This window comes from Cervus elaphus, chromosome 20, assembly GCF_910594005.1.
Source record: "Cervus elaphus chromosome 20, mCerEla1.1, whole genome shotgun sequence".
Classification (NCBI taxonomy): Eukaryota; Metazoa; Chordata; class Mammalia; order Artiodactyla; family Cervidae; genus Cervus; species Cervus elaphus.
In genome coordinates, this window is record NC_057834.1 from 122619820 (window position 1) to 122637042 (window position 17223).

The window sequence follows — 17223 nt, forward strand, 5'->3', positions numbered from 1 at the left end:
TGGTTTTGGAGCAGGGGTCACACAGAGAGGCATGTTAAGAGAGAAGCCTCCTCTCCCAGCATGTTTCCACGGTAGGAGTCCTAGCTTTGGCTTCGCTGGGATCTGCCTCTTACAGAGGGAATGCACTGCTGCCTGTGTGCACAACACGCAGAAGGACAGAGTGGGAGACACTCTGCCCCTGTGAGGGGGCCTGAGCAATCCAGGGCTGCCTGTGACCAGACGGGTCATCTGTCTAGCTGAGGGTAAACAGCAGCAGGGCTACTTGGCCACGGGTCAGAAACACGCTCCTCAACCATTTTAACTGGCGACAAAGAGACATTCTGAGCTCCATATGCCCACGTCCTGTATCCACAACTTCACGGGTTCCTAATTTGGGGGGAAAAAAAAGGCTGTTATTTATTTACTGCCCCGCTACGATCTAAAAAAAAAAAAAAAAAAAACCAACCCTAGAAAAAACCTGACTCATTGTCAGATTAATAATACACAATTAATAATTATATATATATTAACATATAGCCTCAATACTGTAACGTATTTACTATCTAGTACGTCCCTGCTATTGTTAGCAGCTTCTGCGGTTGCACGTCAGGAGGACAGTGCACAAGGACAGTGTGGTCTGCAGAAACAGCAAGATGCTCAAGAGTACACAGAGCTTTGTGAAGGACGACTGGGATGCTGCCACGAGGAGCAGAAGGGGCTCGGCTTTCCAAGTGGAAGAGCCCTCGCCTGTGGAAGTGACCACAGGAAGGCAGGGCAAGGGGATCAGAGGCGATGGGGAAGCAGGGAAGGAGACACGGGGGTCACCGGCTCACCAGACCGCACCACGCGTGAGAGGGAAGGGGGACTTCACATGGAGAAACAGCATCTACAGAATCTGAGCCTAAGATGCAGAAAGAACAGAAAGAAAAATCATACGGGTGTTAAAGACAAGGAGGCAAACTAACCACAGAAAGGCACTGCCGAAAAATTAGGAGAATTTGAATATGGACAAAGCATTAGTACTTCAGGCAAAGAAAAGATAAAGCCAGGACATCAAATGTTAATACACAGAGATAATGTGCGCACACCGGGGTAATGCGTGCACATAGGGGGCTCCTGACAGTATTCTGTTTGTGTATACTTTAACGATGCTTCGGAATAAAAACTTCGGAGGAGAATGGATACACATGTATGTATGGCTGAGTTGCTCTGCTGTCCAGCTGAAACTATCACGAGACTGTTATTTGGCTATACTCCAAAACAAAATGAAAAGTTTTTTAAAAAAAGCAAACAAAAACTTCTAAAAGACAAATTTTCCAAAGGTGAAGAACAGGGAATTGAGGAGAGCTTCTCTGTGCTCACTCAGCCCAGCTGCAACTGTTTGTGAGGCTGGGGAGAAAGGTCACTGGGCAGGCCTGAGTCAGGCTGTACCCAACGTGGCCCTGCTATACCCCATGCAGACCCACCAAGTGCCTTTCTACCCAGAACAAACAGAAAACATAGCTTCTGGCAACAGCGTGTTCTGGGAGGAAGCCTGAGCAAACACGTCCCTGTTGACGGCTCTGGGATTCATCCCGGTCTCCAAAGGGATGCTGTCAGCAGTGTCGTACCGGGAGGGGGAGAATGAACATGGGAAGGGGCCAGAAAACTCCCAGGGCAGCCCAGGGTAAGAGAGGCCACGTCATTCCAACCCTCAAACACAAGACTGCAAACACTGCTGTTCTAACCCTGCACCCCTAAGGTCAGGAGGGTCAGAGCATGTGCCCTACTCAACTGAAGATCCACTAAGGGTGGCTAGGAAAGCCACAAAGCCATTCTTTGCAGCAACAGTCACATAGAGATAACAGGGGGGGAAAAAAACCCTCCCAGCAAAGAACAAGCTAAAGTGACCCAATGCCACCTGGCTTTTGCGTGACATAACTGCAGGCTGGAGGTCCATCCTGAGGGCCTCCTCCTGCCGTCAGGGACCCTGCAGGAGCCCACCCCCAGCGGCCCACCCCAGCACCCGTACCTCGGCCAGTTCCCTCTCACTGATGCTCCGGGTGGTGCCCCCTTTCTTCCTGGCGCACGGCTCTCCCGAGGTGACCCTGCCATCCCCTTTGGCATAGCTGTGCACTGTGAAGACGCCTGTCTGCCCCTGGGCTTGGCAGGACAGAGGCTCGCTGGTTTCGGAATCGGAAGAGACAGAATCCTGTGAAGAACCGGAGCCCAGGCTGGAAGACGATTTCTTTTTGGAGCCTGAGAAGACGAGCCGTCCCCCGAGAGAAGCTGGGTTCACAGAAAGGTCCAAGACAGCTGCTTCGTGCTCCTCGTCCTCGTCCTCGTCCTCCTCTTCCAGCTTGACATTTTTAAGCTCTTCAAATTTGACTTCGGTGGAGTCAGAATAATCTGAAACACACAAGACACGTTGGACGGAGCCCACTCCCTCCTGCGTGGCTCAACCCCGAGAGAGGGACACAGACCAAAGGACGTGGGCGGCGAGGAAGGCCTGGTTTCCAACTCTTTGGCTCCACCATAACGGGGTCCCTATGCGATCTGGGGCGAGCTGCTTAGCCTCTCTGGGCCTCCGGTTTCCTCCTCTGTGATGTGAGGACGCTACCACCTCCCGCCAGGGTTCTTAAATAAGACTGCGACATATGAGGTGGGAGCACAGCCCAGCACACAGCACCCAGCAGCTGTCCCTTCCCCAGAAGTCTCCTCAGCTCAGCAGACCCAGGAAGCCAGGCCAGGAAGCCTGCTCCACGGAAGCAGCTGGGCCCACAGGGCAGACGGCTCTCAGCACACACCCGGAGGAATCCTGTCCACGCAGAGGTCCCCCAAGCCGGGCCTGACCCGAGGCTGACACAAGCTCCTTCCAAATAAATCTACCCTTGATAACCGTCCACAGGAAGGCTTTCAAACACGGTGCTGGACCACGCCATCCCTCCCTGAAATACCAATGGCCCCTCGGGCCCCCAATGAACAAGCTCTCAGACGGCAGGAAGGCAGTCCGCACGCTGTCTCATCCCACGTCTCAGGCGGCAGCTCCCGTGACACACCTGTCTCCTACCCTTCCCGCCCCCTGCTCAGATCACAGGATACCACTGCCAGCTCCCTAAACAGCTGTGGGCCTTCCCCCACGGTTCTCCATGACCCTGGGTGTCCCCACCCAAAGTGCTTCCCACACTCCAGTCACCATCTGCTCACAGGCCTGCCTCCCTCGTGTCGTGCCTGCGACCCTGCAGTGACGTGGCGTCCAACACAGAACGCAACAGTTAGAGCTGCGGGGGGAAAGCACCGTGACCAGCTCACCTGGGAAGCTGAGGCCGTCCTCGACCTGGCGCACGGAGCTGTGGGTGGGCCTCACGGGGGCGAGGGCGGCCTGGCACTCCGCCATGTCGTACTGTCCGGAGACCAGCTCCTCCTTGGGGAAGAGCTCGCTCTGACTCACCTCCTGCGGGATTTCAAGACAAACGCGGTGCCTCTTTGTCCCGATCCGGTGCTTGGCCAGGCTGCAAGGAGGAGGGCACACGTTTTAAGAACCGGTGTGTATGTCCGCTTACACAAACACATCCCCACGCAACCTGACAGGAACCGCCAGAGCCTGCTTCACACTCTGGAGCCGCCCGAGACCAGGGACCTCACGGCCCTGAGCCTGTTCCGTCAAGTGCAATTAGGGACGTCGCCACCCTGCCTCACAGGGCTGATGTGAGGCTCGGGAAAAGCTGTGCTGAGCATGCACAGAACACCTGCGTATAGCAGGTACCCCCGTGAACGTTCCTCTCTTCCCCATGCAGCCCCGGGGGGGGAAACCGTTGAGGACAGGTCCTCTGGCTGAGACACTGACGACGCTGCCCCTTGCCCTCATCAGCCTCATTCCCCGCACCACTCTCTCCTTTATAAAAAGCCCTCAAGCGAGGGCAAAAAGGCGGGATTCTCTGGCTCTGAGGGAGCCACGCCCCCAGAGATGCGTGTGCCTCCCTCCGGGTGACTACAGCCTGAGGAGAGGTGCCATCACCTCTGCGTCTGAATACTTGAGGATTCTGGAGCCTGCACCAAGAACCACCTTCCCTCAGCTGTGCTCAAACACCCCGCTCGGAAGCAACACCTGGACAGGTGACGGGACCTACCAGACACTCCCCTCACCCCCCACCCCAGCCCACCCCACCCCACCCAGGCAGCTGGGCCCAAGGACCGCGGGGTTACCTCCTCTTCAGGTCGCCCTCCTCTCCATCCTCCACCCTGTCCGTATCCTCCTCCTCTAGGCACTCCTCCTCCTTCCGGGCTCTCGGGGCCAGTTCACTCTCCTTAAGAAACTCGGCCGCTTCTGGCGTGGGCAGAGTGTGGTCGATGACGGTGCTGTCCTTCCCAGCTTTCCAGAGCTTGTACCTTTCTGGCTGGAACTTCCTCACAAACACGTCCATGGAGATCTTCACCATGTCCTTCCTGCAGGAGCACTGTGGCAAGGTGCCAGAGGGGTCCCAGGTGAGACCCTTCCCCTGCTCCCCCCACCCCCCTTCTCCCACTTCCTCCCTCCAAATGGAAAAGAGAGAACAGTTTCAGGCTGAACTGTTTGGGTTCACAGGCTGAGGGCATCACGTCCGTGCAGAGCCTTCACACATGAAAGGAAGCAAGGCGAAAAAGGATGCGTGGCACTGGGGCGAGTCAACTGGGATGCTAGCCAGGGTGCATGGAGAACAGTTAAGAGACAAGGCTCAGCATCAGACCCTGGATGCTCAACGCCCACCTTCCCTCTGCCATCTATTCAGGCCAGGACCTCGGCAACAAGTCTGCTGCTGGCCAAATGTCCAGCCTTGCTGCTTCCTTAAAGTAAAAGGGAAGCCCATCAGATTTCTCCTCGACAGCAAACACCCAGAGCGGCTAGAGAAGGAAACAGCCCTGTGTGTGTGGGTGCAGTGTTAATGCCCAACGAACTCAAGCACGGAAACCTTGTTTTATACAACTCAAATCTGAACCAGTTTTTAAACATCCTTCGTGAACACAAGATGCTGGTACTTTTGCACATTGCTTGTCACTCTGTTTCTCAATTCCAGCAGCTCAAAGAAACACCAGCCAGTGTATCTAAGAAGGCTGGCTGGCTCAATTAGTTGTCTCTATACACAGTTATTATGAAGGAAAACAGTAGACTTACCAGCACAGCTTGTTTGCCATACTCAATCCACCGCCGGGTAGCAAAGTTGGTGGACTCGGCACAGTTGAACCCGTGGTTAAAGCCAGCATGGTAGCCGTAAGGGAAAGTGATCATAAATTCTCCAGCTTCCTGAGTCACCTGAACAAGAGCAAACAGGAAGCAGTTGAAGTAAAGTGCAGGAATGCTGGGCTCCAGCTCAGCCACCTCTGAGTGACCAGGGACAGGTCACAAAGCCACTGGGGTCTTAAGTGTCTTCCGCGACATGCAAAGTCCCCGCACATCAGACACCATGACTGTAATTAATGACTCCTCTGGATTAACGCTGTTCAAGGGGGCTTGACTCTCCTCTGGCAGCAGGAAGGCGGCGCCCACCTTTAATGCATTGAGTTCAAAAGGTGACACAGATTAGTCCTGGCCCACACCTGGCACAGAGGAGCAAGTAGAATAAAGCTCCCGGTGAAACACACGCCAGTGTAAGCCAAGGACTGCTGTGTGCGCAATCCGCTCACCTTGTCAAAGGGAATTCCGTATTTCTTCAGCATTAAAGGAGAAATCAAGGTCATCTTATGGCGGAGAAAAGCCTCACAGCTTTGAGCACTGCCTGGGAAAAAGCCTGTTTAATTGAAAACAGGTACAGTTAATACACGGTTCCACACTGGCTCTGTAATCCTGGAGTCACTTCACACAGTGCATCTCATCTAAATGTAAGGAGGATGAATCACCAAGGTGATCGCCACAGATTATTCTAGCTCCAGACCAGGCCTAGCGTTTTATGATGAGCCTCTGGGCTGTCCCCGGTGTAAGCTGTTACGTGGGTCATCAAATCCTGCTTGGGGGACTGCCCTGGCAGCCTCTGTTCCCATAAAGAGTTTTAAAACTACTTAAAGCCTTTCTCCATTCACCAGGATCCTCAATCTTTCGTTAGTAATACATCTACAGTACCCATGACAAGTGCTTGTGAAACAGTCTCTCTAGAGATACAAATCTACTAGCGTCCACGTACAAGAACCAAAGCATGAGATTCAACTTGACTTGACCAACTGGGGTTCTGGCAAAAGAACCAGACCCAAGGTGACCAGTACACTATCCCTGGTCAAACAAACCCATGCATGATGAAACTGAGGCAAAGACAGTCTAACACTTACTAAGCCCCTTCCCAGGACCAAGTGGGGAAAGGCTTTGATTTCAGCTACTCTAAGACATACCCAAACTGGCAGTCTGGCTCTCCCCCTACATGCGGGCCTAAGAAAGGACCACTGAACATGGACATCTGAGAGCCATGAGCGCAGCTCCCTGGCAGGTCTGACCCGGCCCACGGAGTGAACACCGTACCTTTGGCCAGGCGCTCCAGCCGTTTTCCGTGCTCAGGCGGGACGGAGTACCTGCAAGCACACAGAAGCAGCGGCCACTGAGCCGAGGGCTGGCCCGGGAAGGGGCCCAAGCACTCGTGCCCACTCTCAGAACAGCTCGAAATATCAGACTTTTCAACTTCCCGACCACAAGAACTAGAAAGGGATCTGGAGAAATGAAGTATTAGACTGTCTGGGCACTGGAGTGGGGAACCCACACTGAAGGGCAAGTGATTTTTATCTTTTATATTCATTAACAAGACGTTTATTTGATAGTTACCATGAACCAGAATTTATGGCACACACTCAACGTTGCTCTCCTTTATAATGTCATTCATGCAATAAAACTTAAAACAAAAAAAAAGAGAGAGAGAGAGGAGGAGGATGGCATTAAAGTGCTCCTGGCAGAGCCTGAAAGGCTTAACTGGGATGGGATAGAGAGAGAAAAATGGGCAACAAGGTGACGATGGATTAGGTACCAGAGACCTGGCCCCCATCTGCTGAAGAGCCCATTTCCCTTCGTCTCCTCAACAGTGCACTGATTATCCAGTAGCCACTCACGCCTCCAACACTGTGGGTATCCAGACACCATAGGATTGCCCTTCATTAAGAAACAAAAGGAAAAACTAAAGAACACATAGAAGACTATTTAAAACTTTTGCAAAACTGTTAAAACTTCATATTCAAGAACTCACAGTAAGTCTATTTTACCTTTATAATGCGTTCTAAAGATGATTCCACAACAACAAAATCTTCCCATCCCAAATAGTTTTGTTATGAAACAAAACAGATGAGGAAACTGTCTATCACCTAAAGGGCTCTGGGATCCATCAGGCAACCCTAAATAGACATCTCTGGAGGAACTACTTCAGGTGACCTAAAGAGTGTATGTAGTATCAAAGTCTAGTTTCAGGAACTTCAGAGTAAACGTGGGGAAGACACAAAATTTACTGACTGTAGATAGAAGTCTAGCCTCTAAGGAACTGGGTCAGTAGTCAGGGGGTAATCACTGACTCAAAAGGGTTCCCCACCCCAAGACTGGAAACGCATCTGACAGAACAAAAGAAAACCCCTGGGACAGGATGTGGCTGAAGAGGCTGGAAAAGGAATGGAGACAGACACAGCTTCCATGACTCCCCAAGACCTGGTCAGTGTCCCCTCCAGCTTCCTTGCACCTCCATCCTCATAATCGGCACCCAAAGCACAAAGGACTTCCTTCCTCTAGTTACTCAACACACTGCGTTCACTCCCAAGTCTTTGCACATGTTGCTAAAAACACCCAGACACGCTTCCCTGTCCCCCCTCCTAACCCACCACCACCCCACCCAGCCACATCCTCATGTGCGAGGACTCAACTCAGCCATCACCTCTTCCAGGGGAGCCTTCTCTAGCCCAGCGTTCATGTGCCTTCCTGTGTGGACCTACTGCACCCACTGTTCCCCATCACAGCTTTTCTTCCACTTTCTCTCTCCTGATCAGTCTCTTATCTGTGCAAGGTGAGTGCCTCATCGGTCTTATGCTCTGTTGAAGGCAGCACCTTCACTGACACGCTGAGATGGATGGGTGGGAGGAGGCAGACAAGAGGGCGAATCTTGCCTCCCCAGCCACACTGCAGCTGCAGTGAACAGCAGGTAGCAGATGCCGAGTGACCACGCGCCCCCTCATGGGTTAGGCACACACTGCTGCTCACCAAATATTTTTCCATGAAGAAAAGAAAGCTTTCTATCATCTGAAGGAGCTGACTCCAGTCTTGGAGTCTGCCTCTAAGAAATGCCTCAGGCCTGTTCAGAAAAAGAAATCAGACAGCAGTGGGAGAGCTTGGGAGAGCCCTCGCAACTCTCGGTGACTCAGCCACCTTCCGTTTCCACATGATGGGACTAGCTGCCCTGCCCTCTAAAACCTGCTGCTTCAAGGGCAGGGAGAGCCCCAGAGCTCTAACAGGACCTCGCTGCTTCAAAGCCGGAAGAAAACGTAATACGCCAGTCCCGCCCCGAGCCTGCCAGACCAGTATCTGCGTTTTATCTCGATCCCAAGGTGGTCTGTGTGCACATAGAGCTGAGCAGCCCCGGTGCCAACTGCAGGCCGACTTTACCAGGACTTGGGCTCTCCGAAGTGCAGGTAATTGATGCTGTACAGGTCCATGTCTTCCGTGTGCCAGGCAAAGGATGTCTTCCACATGCCGAAGTACAGGTACGGCGTATTCACACCCTCGATGGTAATCCCACTCTCCTTTTCCACCAAGTCCAGGATGGTTCTCAGTCGGCCAATGTTCCACTCATCTACATGCTGCAGAGGATGTTAGATTGAATATAAACTGAGGCTCTGAACCCACCAATCGCAGAGCAGGTCACAGGTGAGCTGTCACTTTTAACAAAGATTTGGCAGACTGCTGAAACTGTGTGGACATAAAGACCACAGCACCGCTCACTCGCTGTTCAGAGCTGCCACTGGAACTGATGCCACTATACCCCCCAAAGAGCAAAACAACAGTGAACACTAGTAAGTGAAAGAGGAAAAAGGGAGGTGACAGCCACCTGTTCTAAACCCAAGAGTTTGAACAGAAGCCAAATAAACTTAGCTCAGAGGAAAGACCTCGCAAATCACAACAAATACAAAGCATGGGAATTAACTATACTAATTTGTGACTTGCCTAGCCCTTATTTCTACTGGGCAGTCTCTTCAGTAAAAAGTCCACAGTGCAACCCTGAGTTACAAAGGTCATCAAGAAGCCCACCTCCTGTAAAGACGCTCTGGATTTATGCCTACAAGCTTCACTTCCCACCACCCAAAAAAAGCGGTCATCAACAGCAAAATTGGAATCCACTTTTTAAACACCTTCCTTCGACTAATTTACAAAAACAATAATCTGAGTGATAATCCCTGTAACACTCTACAGATTTTTCAAACCATCCTAAAACGGTCCCAAACAGCCCTTTTTTGCACCACATGTAAGGCTGTTCTCCACGTCCAAAACCACTATATCCTAAGCCAATGCAATTCGTTAAAAAAGGCTTTTTCTACAGAATCTTGTTGGAAGAGTCTCAAAATCTAAATGTTTCTTTTCTTAAATATATACCCCTTTCATTATATTAGTCAGTGATCTTTTTTTCACAGAAACCACATTGCCCTCCCCAACATTTAATTTACTGTGATCCCACCCTCTCTAGAACTCATCAGAGCTACCACCCACAGACTATTCTAATGGCCCTTGAAAAGAACACCGTATCATCCAATTCACATGTAGAGTGGGAGAAATAAAATTCAGTCACGTGCAAAACTACCCCTGATTAAATGAGCACAGCCCATCAGTTGGTGGTAGACCACTCTTTTGTGCAAATACCCATTCAGCAATACAGCCTTTAGGGGAACTTCTCTGGCAATCCAGTGGTTAAGGATCAGTTCTCCCAATGCAGGGGGCCCAGGTTCAATTCCTGGTCAGAGAACTAGATCCCACACGCCGCAACTAAAGATCCTGCATGCCACCACCAAGAATGAAGATCCTGTGAGACGCAACTAAGACTTATGCAGCCAAATAAAGAAAATAGTAAAAAAAAAAAAAAACCACAGACAAACAACTTCTAGGTGTCTATTGCATGCTGGGCAGATGAAAATGGTATCAAATTACGAAACTGCAAAAACACTGCAAAGAGATTCCAGTGACTTTCACCTTTTCATAGAGAGTGCCATTCACATCTGCACCATAGATTGGGGGATTGAACGTGAGATTTTTCCAGTATTTTCGTTCAAGCTCTTCAAATTCACTATACCGTGGGGTACAGTACCTTTCAAAAGTGGAAAAAAAAAAGGGTTAGCCACTCATAAGAGACTAAATTCATCAGGCATTATGAATAGCACAAGACACAATCCCCTGTTCCAGGAATAGCAAGACATTTCAAATGAACAAGATATAACCTTGGCCTTCAAGGTTCCACTAACTCCCTCAACCTCCCTTCTATGGGTACCGGGCCCAAGGAAGGTAACATACACCAAGATGTAAGCCCATCTTCCTTAAGAATGCTATCCTCCACTCTTTTAAAAGGCCCTACTAAAACTACACCCTGCTCCACTCAGGAGTGGCCTGGCCACCCAGGGGGAAAATAGGCTTACAAACTTGTGAGAACCAAGAACTGCAAACCCCTGTGGATCCACAGACAACCAAACCCCGCCCACACATGGAGAGGTGAGGCCCTGGAACAGTGGTCACTTCCCTGCACTCTAAGGAAGTGTCTCCAAGAGGGCTCACTTGAATTGTCACTGCTGCATTCCCACCATCCTATGCAGTGTGGCTAACATCCAACAAATAAGCATGCCTGAAAACAAAATAGTTTAATAAAAATATAAAATAGTCCTAAAAACATAAAAACAGGTTTTTGCATATCAAATATTCCATTGAGCGAAATACAAGTATATACATATGCTCAAACACACACACACCCTATCTATCCATATGTATCTCTACATAATACTGTTAAAAAATCTATATTCTTTAGCTCAATAAAATCACATACTGAAAACTTACTCCAAAATAAACTTTTTAAAATTTCAAACCACTTAAAGACTATTACACAATTTAAAGAGTAACGTGTAAACCTAATAAGTATTTGAAAATGCATAGTATAACTTGGCAAAAATATATATATATAAGGAATGGAAGACCAAACTGAAATTGTGTGGAGATAATGAGGTTAAATGGAGGGTTAAAAAAAAATCCTACTTTAAATACTGCCTTACATTTTGATGTCAACCTAATGAATAATGAAGTTTAGAACTCTCAAGTTCCCTTTAAATACAAATAACTCTACTTCCAGCTGATCTGCTTTATAAATTTAGGTTGTTACCTACTGGGTTTTCTTAAAGCTGGCTGATCATGCAGACAGAAATCAACAGTAAGAACTGGTTGTATTTCAGATGAAGAGAAAAGACACAAGACTGACTGATTTGAAAACAGATATCCTGAAAGGCAAGGCCTACCATCTGTTGATGAGATGAGACTGGAAGACAGAGGGGACAGGCGGGGACTGAATGAGACCCCGGGTGAAACAAAGCAAGTGTGCCTGGCCCAGTGCAGGGCTAGGAAGCAGGCGTGAAGGACGACACAGGCTCCTATCTGCAGAGCAAGGCACGCTGCTCCAACAGCCTTTACACAGATTCTCTAATTAGACAGCAGGTTGGCCAGCAAGGGAGATGCTTTAAGAGTTAGGCTGCCAAGAAAACTGGAAGCCCACATTCAGAACTGTGCTAAGTCCAAGGAAAAGAGGCAGAGCACAGATGGAGCAGGAGTGGGACCTGATGTGAGATAACAAAGCGCTCTAAGTGTGAAGCCTGGCGAGCTGAGGCTCTCCCCGGGCTCCTCCATGGCCAAGCCGGAGCCGGAGGCACAATACATCTGACTGGTTGAAACCAAGCCGCGTGCAGACCAAAAAGGACTCAGGAGAAAAAGCAAAGGGGTAGGGAAGGGATGAACCCCTTATGGAGCCTCAAAATGAAGAGACACAAGGGAAAGGAGAAGATTCAAGCAAGAGGATAAGAATGACTAGTCAAGAGTCCAACAAGGGGAACGCACAATTCATTTTCTGTAAATCTGAGGTCAAATGAGAGCGAAATGAATAAAAACAGTACAGAAAAACAATGGATAACAGTGGACCTGAATAAAGACGCTTCCAACAGAGACAAGACTGTACCAATGATCATGGAGTGACAGAAAACAGCAAACAGCTTGTTAGTTTACCCACCTTTGGTTAATGTCACAGAAAAAATGAGATAGCATCTGAATGGGTGGTGAGGAGTTTGACATGATTAAAGACAGAAGGACCATCGAGATGGGGAATACATGTAACTCCATGGCTGATTCATGTCAATGTATGACAAAACCCACTACAATATTGTAAAGTAATTAGCCTCCAACTAATAAAAATAAATGGGAAAAAAAAAAAAAAAGACAGAAGGACCCAGAAGGAAGAGATTAACTTACACTACTGAGGCCACTTTTTGGTAAGTGGGTGTTATCAATACATCTGGCCAAAGCGCCTCTGAACCAACTCCAAGTTTCCCCTTTGCAACCTTGCAAATTAAGTCCTACCTTTGAAGGAAAAGCAATGGGACTACTCTAGACGAGTTTAGACTGTGACTGTGTACTCAGAAGAGAAATGTTCCCATGCAAAGAACAGCAAGGGAGACAGACAGAAGCAGGAGCTGGGCAAAGGGGACTTCAGTAGGATGGTAGCAGTCTTGAAGACCACTCTGCGCACGAAATGTAAGGTCCCTCTGCTAAAAGGAACGTGCTTCACTCACTTATCACTGTTGGCTATCTTGCGGAACTCTCGCACAGTCATGGCTTTCTTCTGTATGTTGTACTGAGTAAAGAGGCCAGACTGCCCCGTCACCAGCTGCTGGATGGGGGCAGGAATAACCAGGTCATCAATATCATCATAGGAGGCTCGTGGCTTCCACTCCTTTGGAGGAACAACCTGTAAGGAACACAAGGAACAAAGAGATCAGAAACCTGGCAAGCTGATCAGAGTCCAGGAAGTGTGCAGGCCAACAGCTGATTTTACTAGAAAATCATGTGGATTTAACCATGTTCACTCAAACACGGCAAAAGCACACTGTCATGCTAGCCCTGATCCAGTTCTGCCACCAACTAGCTGCCTAGACACAATGACCTAAAGTAAGGAATATTCATTCATTCTCAGCATCAGAATATTATCTGGGCACTGAAAGAGGAGGCTGAAGAGTTGATTTTCTCTCAATCTAACAGAAAGTTCACATGGGAAGCCAAATTACTATCAGAGTGCGGAATGAGAGGGAAACCGAGAAAGAGAGAAGTTGGAGAAGTTGGATCGATGAAAACACCCTCTCCACCAAGAGATGGAAGCACCCCAGCAGCTGGCCCTGGGACACTGGCTCTTTCCCTCCCTTTTAAAGATTCCCAACAGCTCTCCTCTAACCTAAAAAAAGAAATGTTTCAGATGTTAACGAAAGGAATTAACTTGTAAATAGGACAGCACACATTCAACTACCACCCCACCTGCCTTTCAGTAAAACTGTTCTTCAAGGCTTCATTCAGGAAAAATCTTAAGGCCGCCCTCGGTCAAAAAGGCCTGCACCCCTCACCTTAGCCAGTCCAGCCCGATGAGCTCCTTGGGATTCAATATAAGCAATGTAACGACTGAAGTTTCGGAACTCCTCCATAGTCGGGTAGAAGGTCATTATCCGAGCACTGGGATTCAAGGTTTCAGATTCAGAAGCCATCTTCTCTCCTTTTTGAGGTCACTTTGGTCAGGCAGGGATCTGAAGACACACATTAAGAGCATAAAATTACACAAAATGTAATTAAGACTGAATGCTGGGAATGTCAGTGCTGAAAACAGTGAAAGAGGAAGAAAGTTTGCAGCAGCAAGAAGACCTCACACCTGGAATCTGCCTGGGGCAGGTTATTTAAATAAGTAAGATAAATGAATAGAAGAGGTTCTGCTTAAATGATTCTGATGTATCAAAATTGCATGGATTCAAACCTCATTTAATGGAGACATTGCCTCAACTAAAAAAGGGAAACTAATTATTTGGTTGTTGGTCCCATCTGACAAAGCAGCTGCCCTGCCCATCTTTCCAGCTGCTCCCTTGTTCATACTTGGCTAATTAATTCTAAGTATTAAACTTAATATACTACAACCCGATTTTTTTTAAATAAAAATCTATCTATGGGCTTCCTTCTAAGGCACAGATTTCAAACAGGATTCTAGATTCTTAAGAAAAGTTACTTAGCTTCAAGATTACAAAGTTAAAGGGCTAAAAAGCATCCTGATATTAGTAGCCAGAGCTATGATTTTTTAAAACCTTTAAGTGAAGTTGTTCTCACAGCCACACCTAAATGCAGTTTCAGCACAGTTGCATGAAATCAAGGTAGAGACTAGTTCAATTGCACTGTACCCAGAACTCAAAGAACAAAATTAAAACAGGCAATAAACTGGCAGTACAGGGCAAACTTCATAACTGACTGGAGGTGAAATAAATACTACTTTGTTTTTAGATGAGGCCTTCGGCTAAGTGGGTGCATCCCCACTGCCTGGTAACACAATAGACTGTTTCAGCTGAGTAAGAACCAAGCATACCAGCTAAACACAGTCAGTTTAGAAGCAAAAAACTTATGTCCTTTTCTTTACTCAATTCCCCCAAATCTCGGCCCCAAAGTCATGCAGTTCCGCTCTAAGAGTTCCTCTTGAGAGCTGGAGAGATCAGAAAGGAGAAAACTCCTCCAACCTACCAACAATCTAGTGAAAGACTAGGAAGACAGCGTGGAGCAGAACTGTCTAAGGTAGGAGAGAAGACAAGTCCCAGTACCTGCATCTCTCCAGCTTCCATTTCACCAAATACAGTGAGTTCTTGGCCTGGTGTTTTTATGCACCTGGACAAACTGCACAGCAGGTATACTGTAATCCCTGTTTTACATACCAGGAAATTTACCCAAAGTCCCCAGTGCTCCATTTCTCTGTGCTGCCTACATCATAATCTCCACTTAATCTAAGCCCTTTACAAGGGCAGATCCAAGTGTAAAGTTTTATGCAATCTTGAAGACCTCTTTCCTAAGAAAAGAATACAAAATATCTTACTTTTGCAAATTTTACAAAAACATATAAATCATGTGAACACAGTGTTAGGCCCCATCCCAAAGCCTCTCAAAGCCCACAAGAGGCTTCATTTGCCTCTGGCCTTATTTATCTTTGTACGCCCAAAACCGAGAACAATGCACGACAGAGTACACAGTAACTGTTGAACAACTGATCTCCTTGCTCTTTCTTACATCAACTGCTCATTCCCTTTCTCATACTCTAGGATCCCCTTCCCTCAATCTATTCCCTCGGGAAAGCTCCTGTTCCTTGACACCTTCCTTCCCCCACCCAGCAACAAAGCCTTGTGGTTTAAAAGAGCACTGCCCCAGAGTTAAAACAACTCTGAATACAGATCTAGTCTCTGCCTTTTATTAGCTGTGTGACCTTGGCTGTGTAAATTGCCAGAGTCTCAGTTACTCCTCCTGTAAAATGGGGTCCCAACCTCCTTGCCCCGCAGGGTTGCTGTGATTAACTCAGATGATGCAAGCGAAACGCTAAGCACTAGGCCTGGTACTTATCAACTCAGTAAAGGCAGCTATTACTAACTATCTCAAACTCCGGCTCCCTCCCCTTGCATCCGATCCCGCAGGTATCGCTCCCAAGATAGCCCCCGCGCTCCCAAGGTCCCCAAAGCTCACCGCGTATACGTCCGGGCCCTCCCGGCCCCGCCGCCTAGGCGAGTGAGGCCGGGCCGCAGGAAGAGAAAATAAGGCCCAGTAGACCCGCCCACCCTTCCCGACGCCCATTGGCCAAAAGAGATTGGAAAGGGCCAATCTCAAGACTCATTTTAGAAGCTCCTGCTTCCACTAGTCGAAAGCTATGCCTATCACTCACCGCAGAAGGCCGCTCTCCGCCCCTCCCCCACCGGCGATCACGGTCAAGGCTACAGAAGCAACAAATCTAAAGAATTCAAAAACCCTGTAGTTCTTACTTAAAGCCCACTGCCCCGACAGGGCTAAGGCTCGACTTCTGCTGTCGCCACTAGCCGATCACCCTGCTTTTCCAGCCGGCGAAAGACGAGACTCCGCCTCCTCCAAAGTCGGTCTCTGCGCAGCCGCACAGCGCCCCACAAAGTCAGCCAATCCGGGGGCCGCTATAAGCATTCAACCCGCCAATGAAAGCGCTGTGAGGCCGCCCCAACGTCCAGGCGGATCAATCTGTTCAGCCTATGAGAGCCGACTCGCGCTGTTGCCGGGAGGAAAAGTAGTACCACCGGGACTGCGGCCACTGAGCACCTCGGCTGAATCGCAGAGCCGGCCAATCGAAGGCGGGCTTCTGGTTGCCCGTAGCTAGTCTGGACTGAGACAGTTAGTTGAGTGCCTGGAAATGAGATCGTTGGCCAGCGTAAAGGCGCTAATGAGGCCGTTGTAGGATGTTTCTAAAGGGTGGGTACAGTCTTTTGCGGGGTGAGTATAACCCTTACCTGAAGTAAAAATGCGCTCCGGTCCCTTAGGGGTAGCTTCTGAGGTCAAAGAGTTCCCGATTAGGTGACCAACCTGTCCCAGTTTGCGCAGTGCTGTCTCGGTTGTTAAAACGCGGATTAGGGGTCTTGGGAACCCCCTCACTGGCCGGCAACCGGGACTTTTCTTGAAAGGAGCAGTTCCTAAGGGAAAAGGAGCTCTGAGGGTCATTAGGACAAGTCCTGAGGGCGGATGTCCTTAGGGTCATTAAAAAGCTGTTCCTCAGTGAACAGGGATTTGGGGGTCATTAGGAGCAGTTCTTGGGGTGGAGGGAGAAGGTGCTGGAAGTCATTAGACACACTTGTGGAGGGTGAGGAGGATTCCTGGAAGTCATTAGGAACTGTTCCTGAGGGGTCGTGAGTCGCCCTAAGGAGCCCCACATTGTCAGGGGTGATGGGGAAGGAAGCAGCCAGGACACTATGATAGATCAAATAGAAAAGTAGAATACTTGCAACCTGAGTTATTAAGATGTACAAAATTGCCCCCCGATGAGTAGGTCTGTGGTGCACTGAAAAGAGCTGTGAAGTCAGATCTGTGTTCAAAACTAGTTGCTCCTCAGAGGTTGGGTTTTCACATCAGTACAAAGGAAAAGATAATACTTGCCTTGCAGGATTATTGTAAAGATGAGAGTTAATTTATGTTGGCAAAAAGGATGGTATTAGGTAGAATGGAATGGACAGAGAGCAATTGTGATT

General features: G+C 48.7%; 1 protein-coding gene across 3 annotated transcripts in view; it reads right to left on the minus strand.

Annotated features, from left to right (window-relative positions):
• Nucleotides 1-16142, minus strand: part of KDM4A (lysine demethylase 4A) — a 40162-nt gene extending 24020 nt beyond the window's left edge. Inside the window, exons 1-11 of one of the 3 annotated variants that reach the window (XM_043878396.1) lie at nucleotides 16000-16142; nucleotides 13573-13749; nucleotides 12751-12926; nucleotides 10127-10241; nucleotides 8552-8745; nucleotides 6443-6492; nucleotides 5620-5723; nucleotides 5111-5248; nucleotides 4165-4415; nucleotides 3271-3470; nucleotides 1991-2367 (exon numbers count right to left, since the gene is read on the minus strand). In XM_043878396.1, the coding sequence (XP_043734331.1) occupies nucleotides 1991-2367; nucleotides 3271-3470; nucleotides 4165-4415; nucleotides 5111-5248; nucleotides 5620-5723; nucleotides 6443-6492; nucleotides 8552-8745; nucleotides 10127-10241; nucleotides 12751-12926; nucleotides 13573-13710 (1743 nt within the window). In that variant the 5' untranslated portion in view covers nucleotides 13711-13749; nucleotides 16000-16142. Of the gene's footprint in view, nucleotides 1-1990; nucleotides 2368-3270; nucleotides 3471-4164; nucleotides 4416-5110; nucleotides 5249-5619; nucleotides 5724-6442; nucleotides 6493-8551; nucleotides 8746-10126; nucleotides 10242-12750; nucleotides 12927-13572; nucleotides 13750-15706; nucleotides 15786-15902 lie in introns of those variants that run through there. The other 2 variants (XM_043878397.1, XM_043878398.1) reach the window with 2 other exon arrangements.
• Between the last annotated feature and the right edge of the window lie 1081 nt (nucleotides 16143-17223).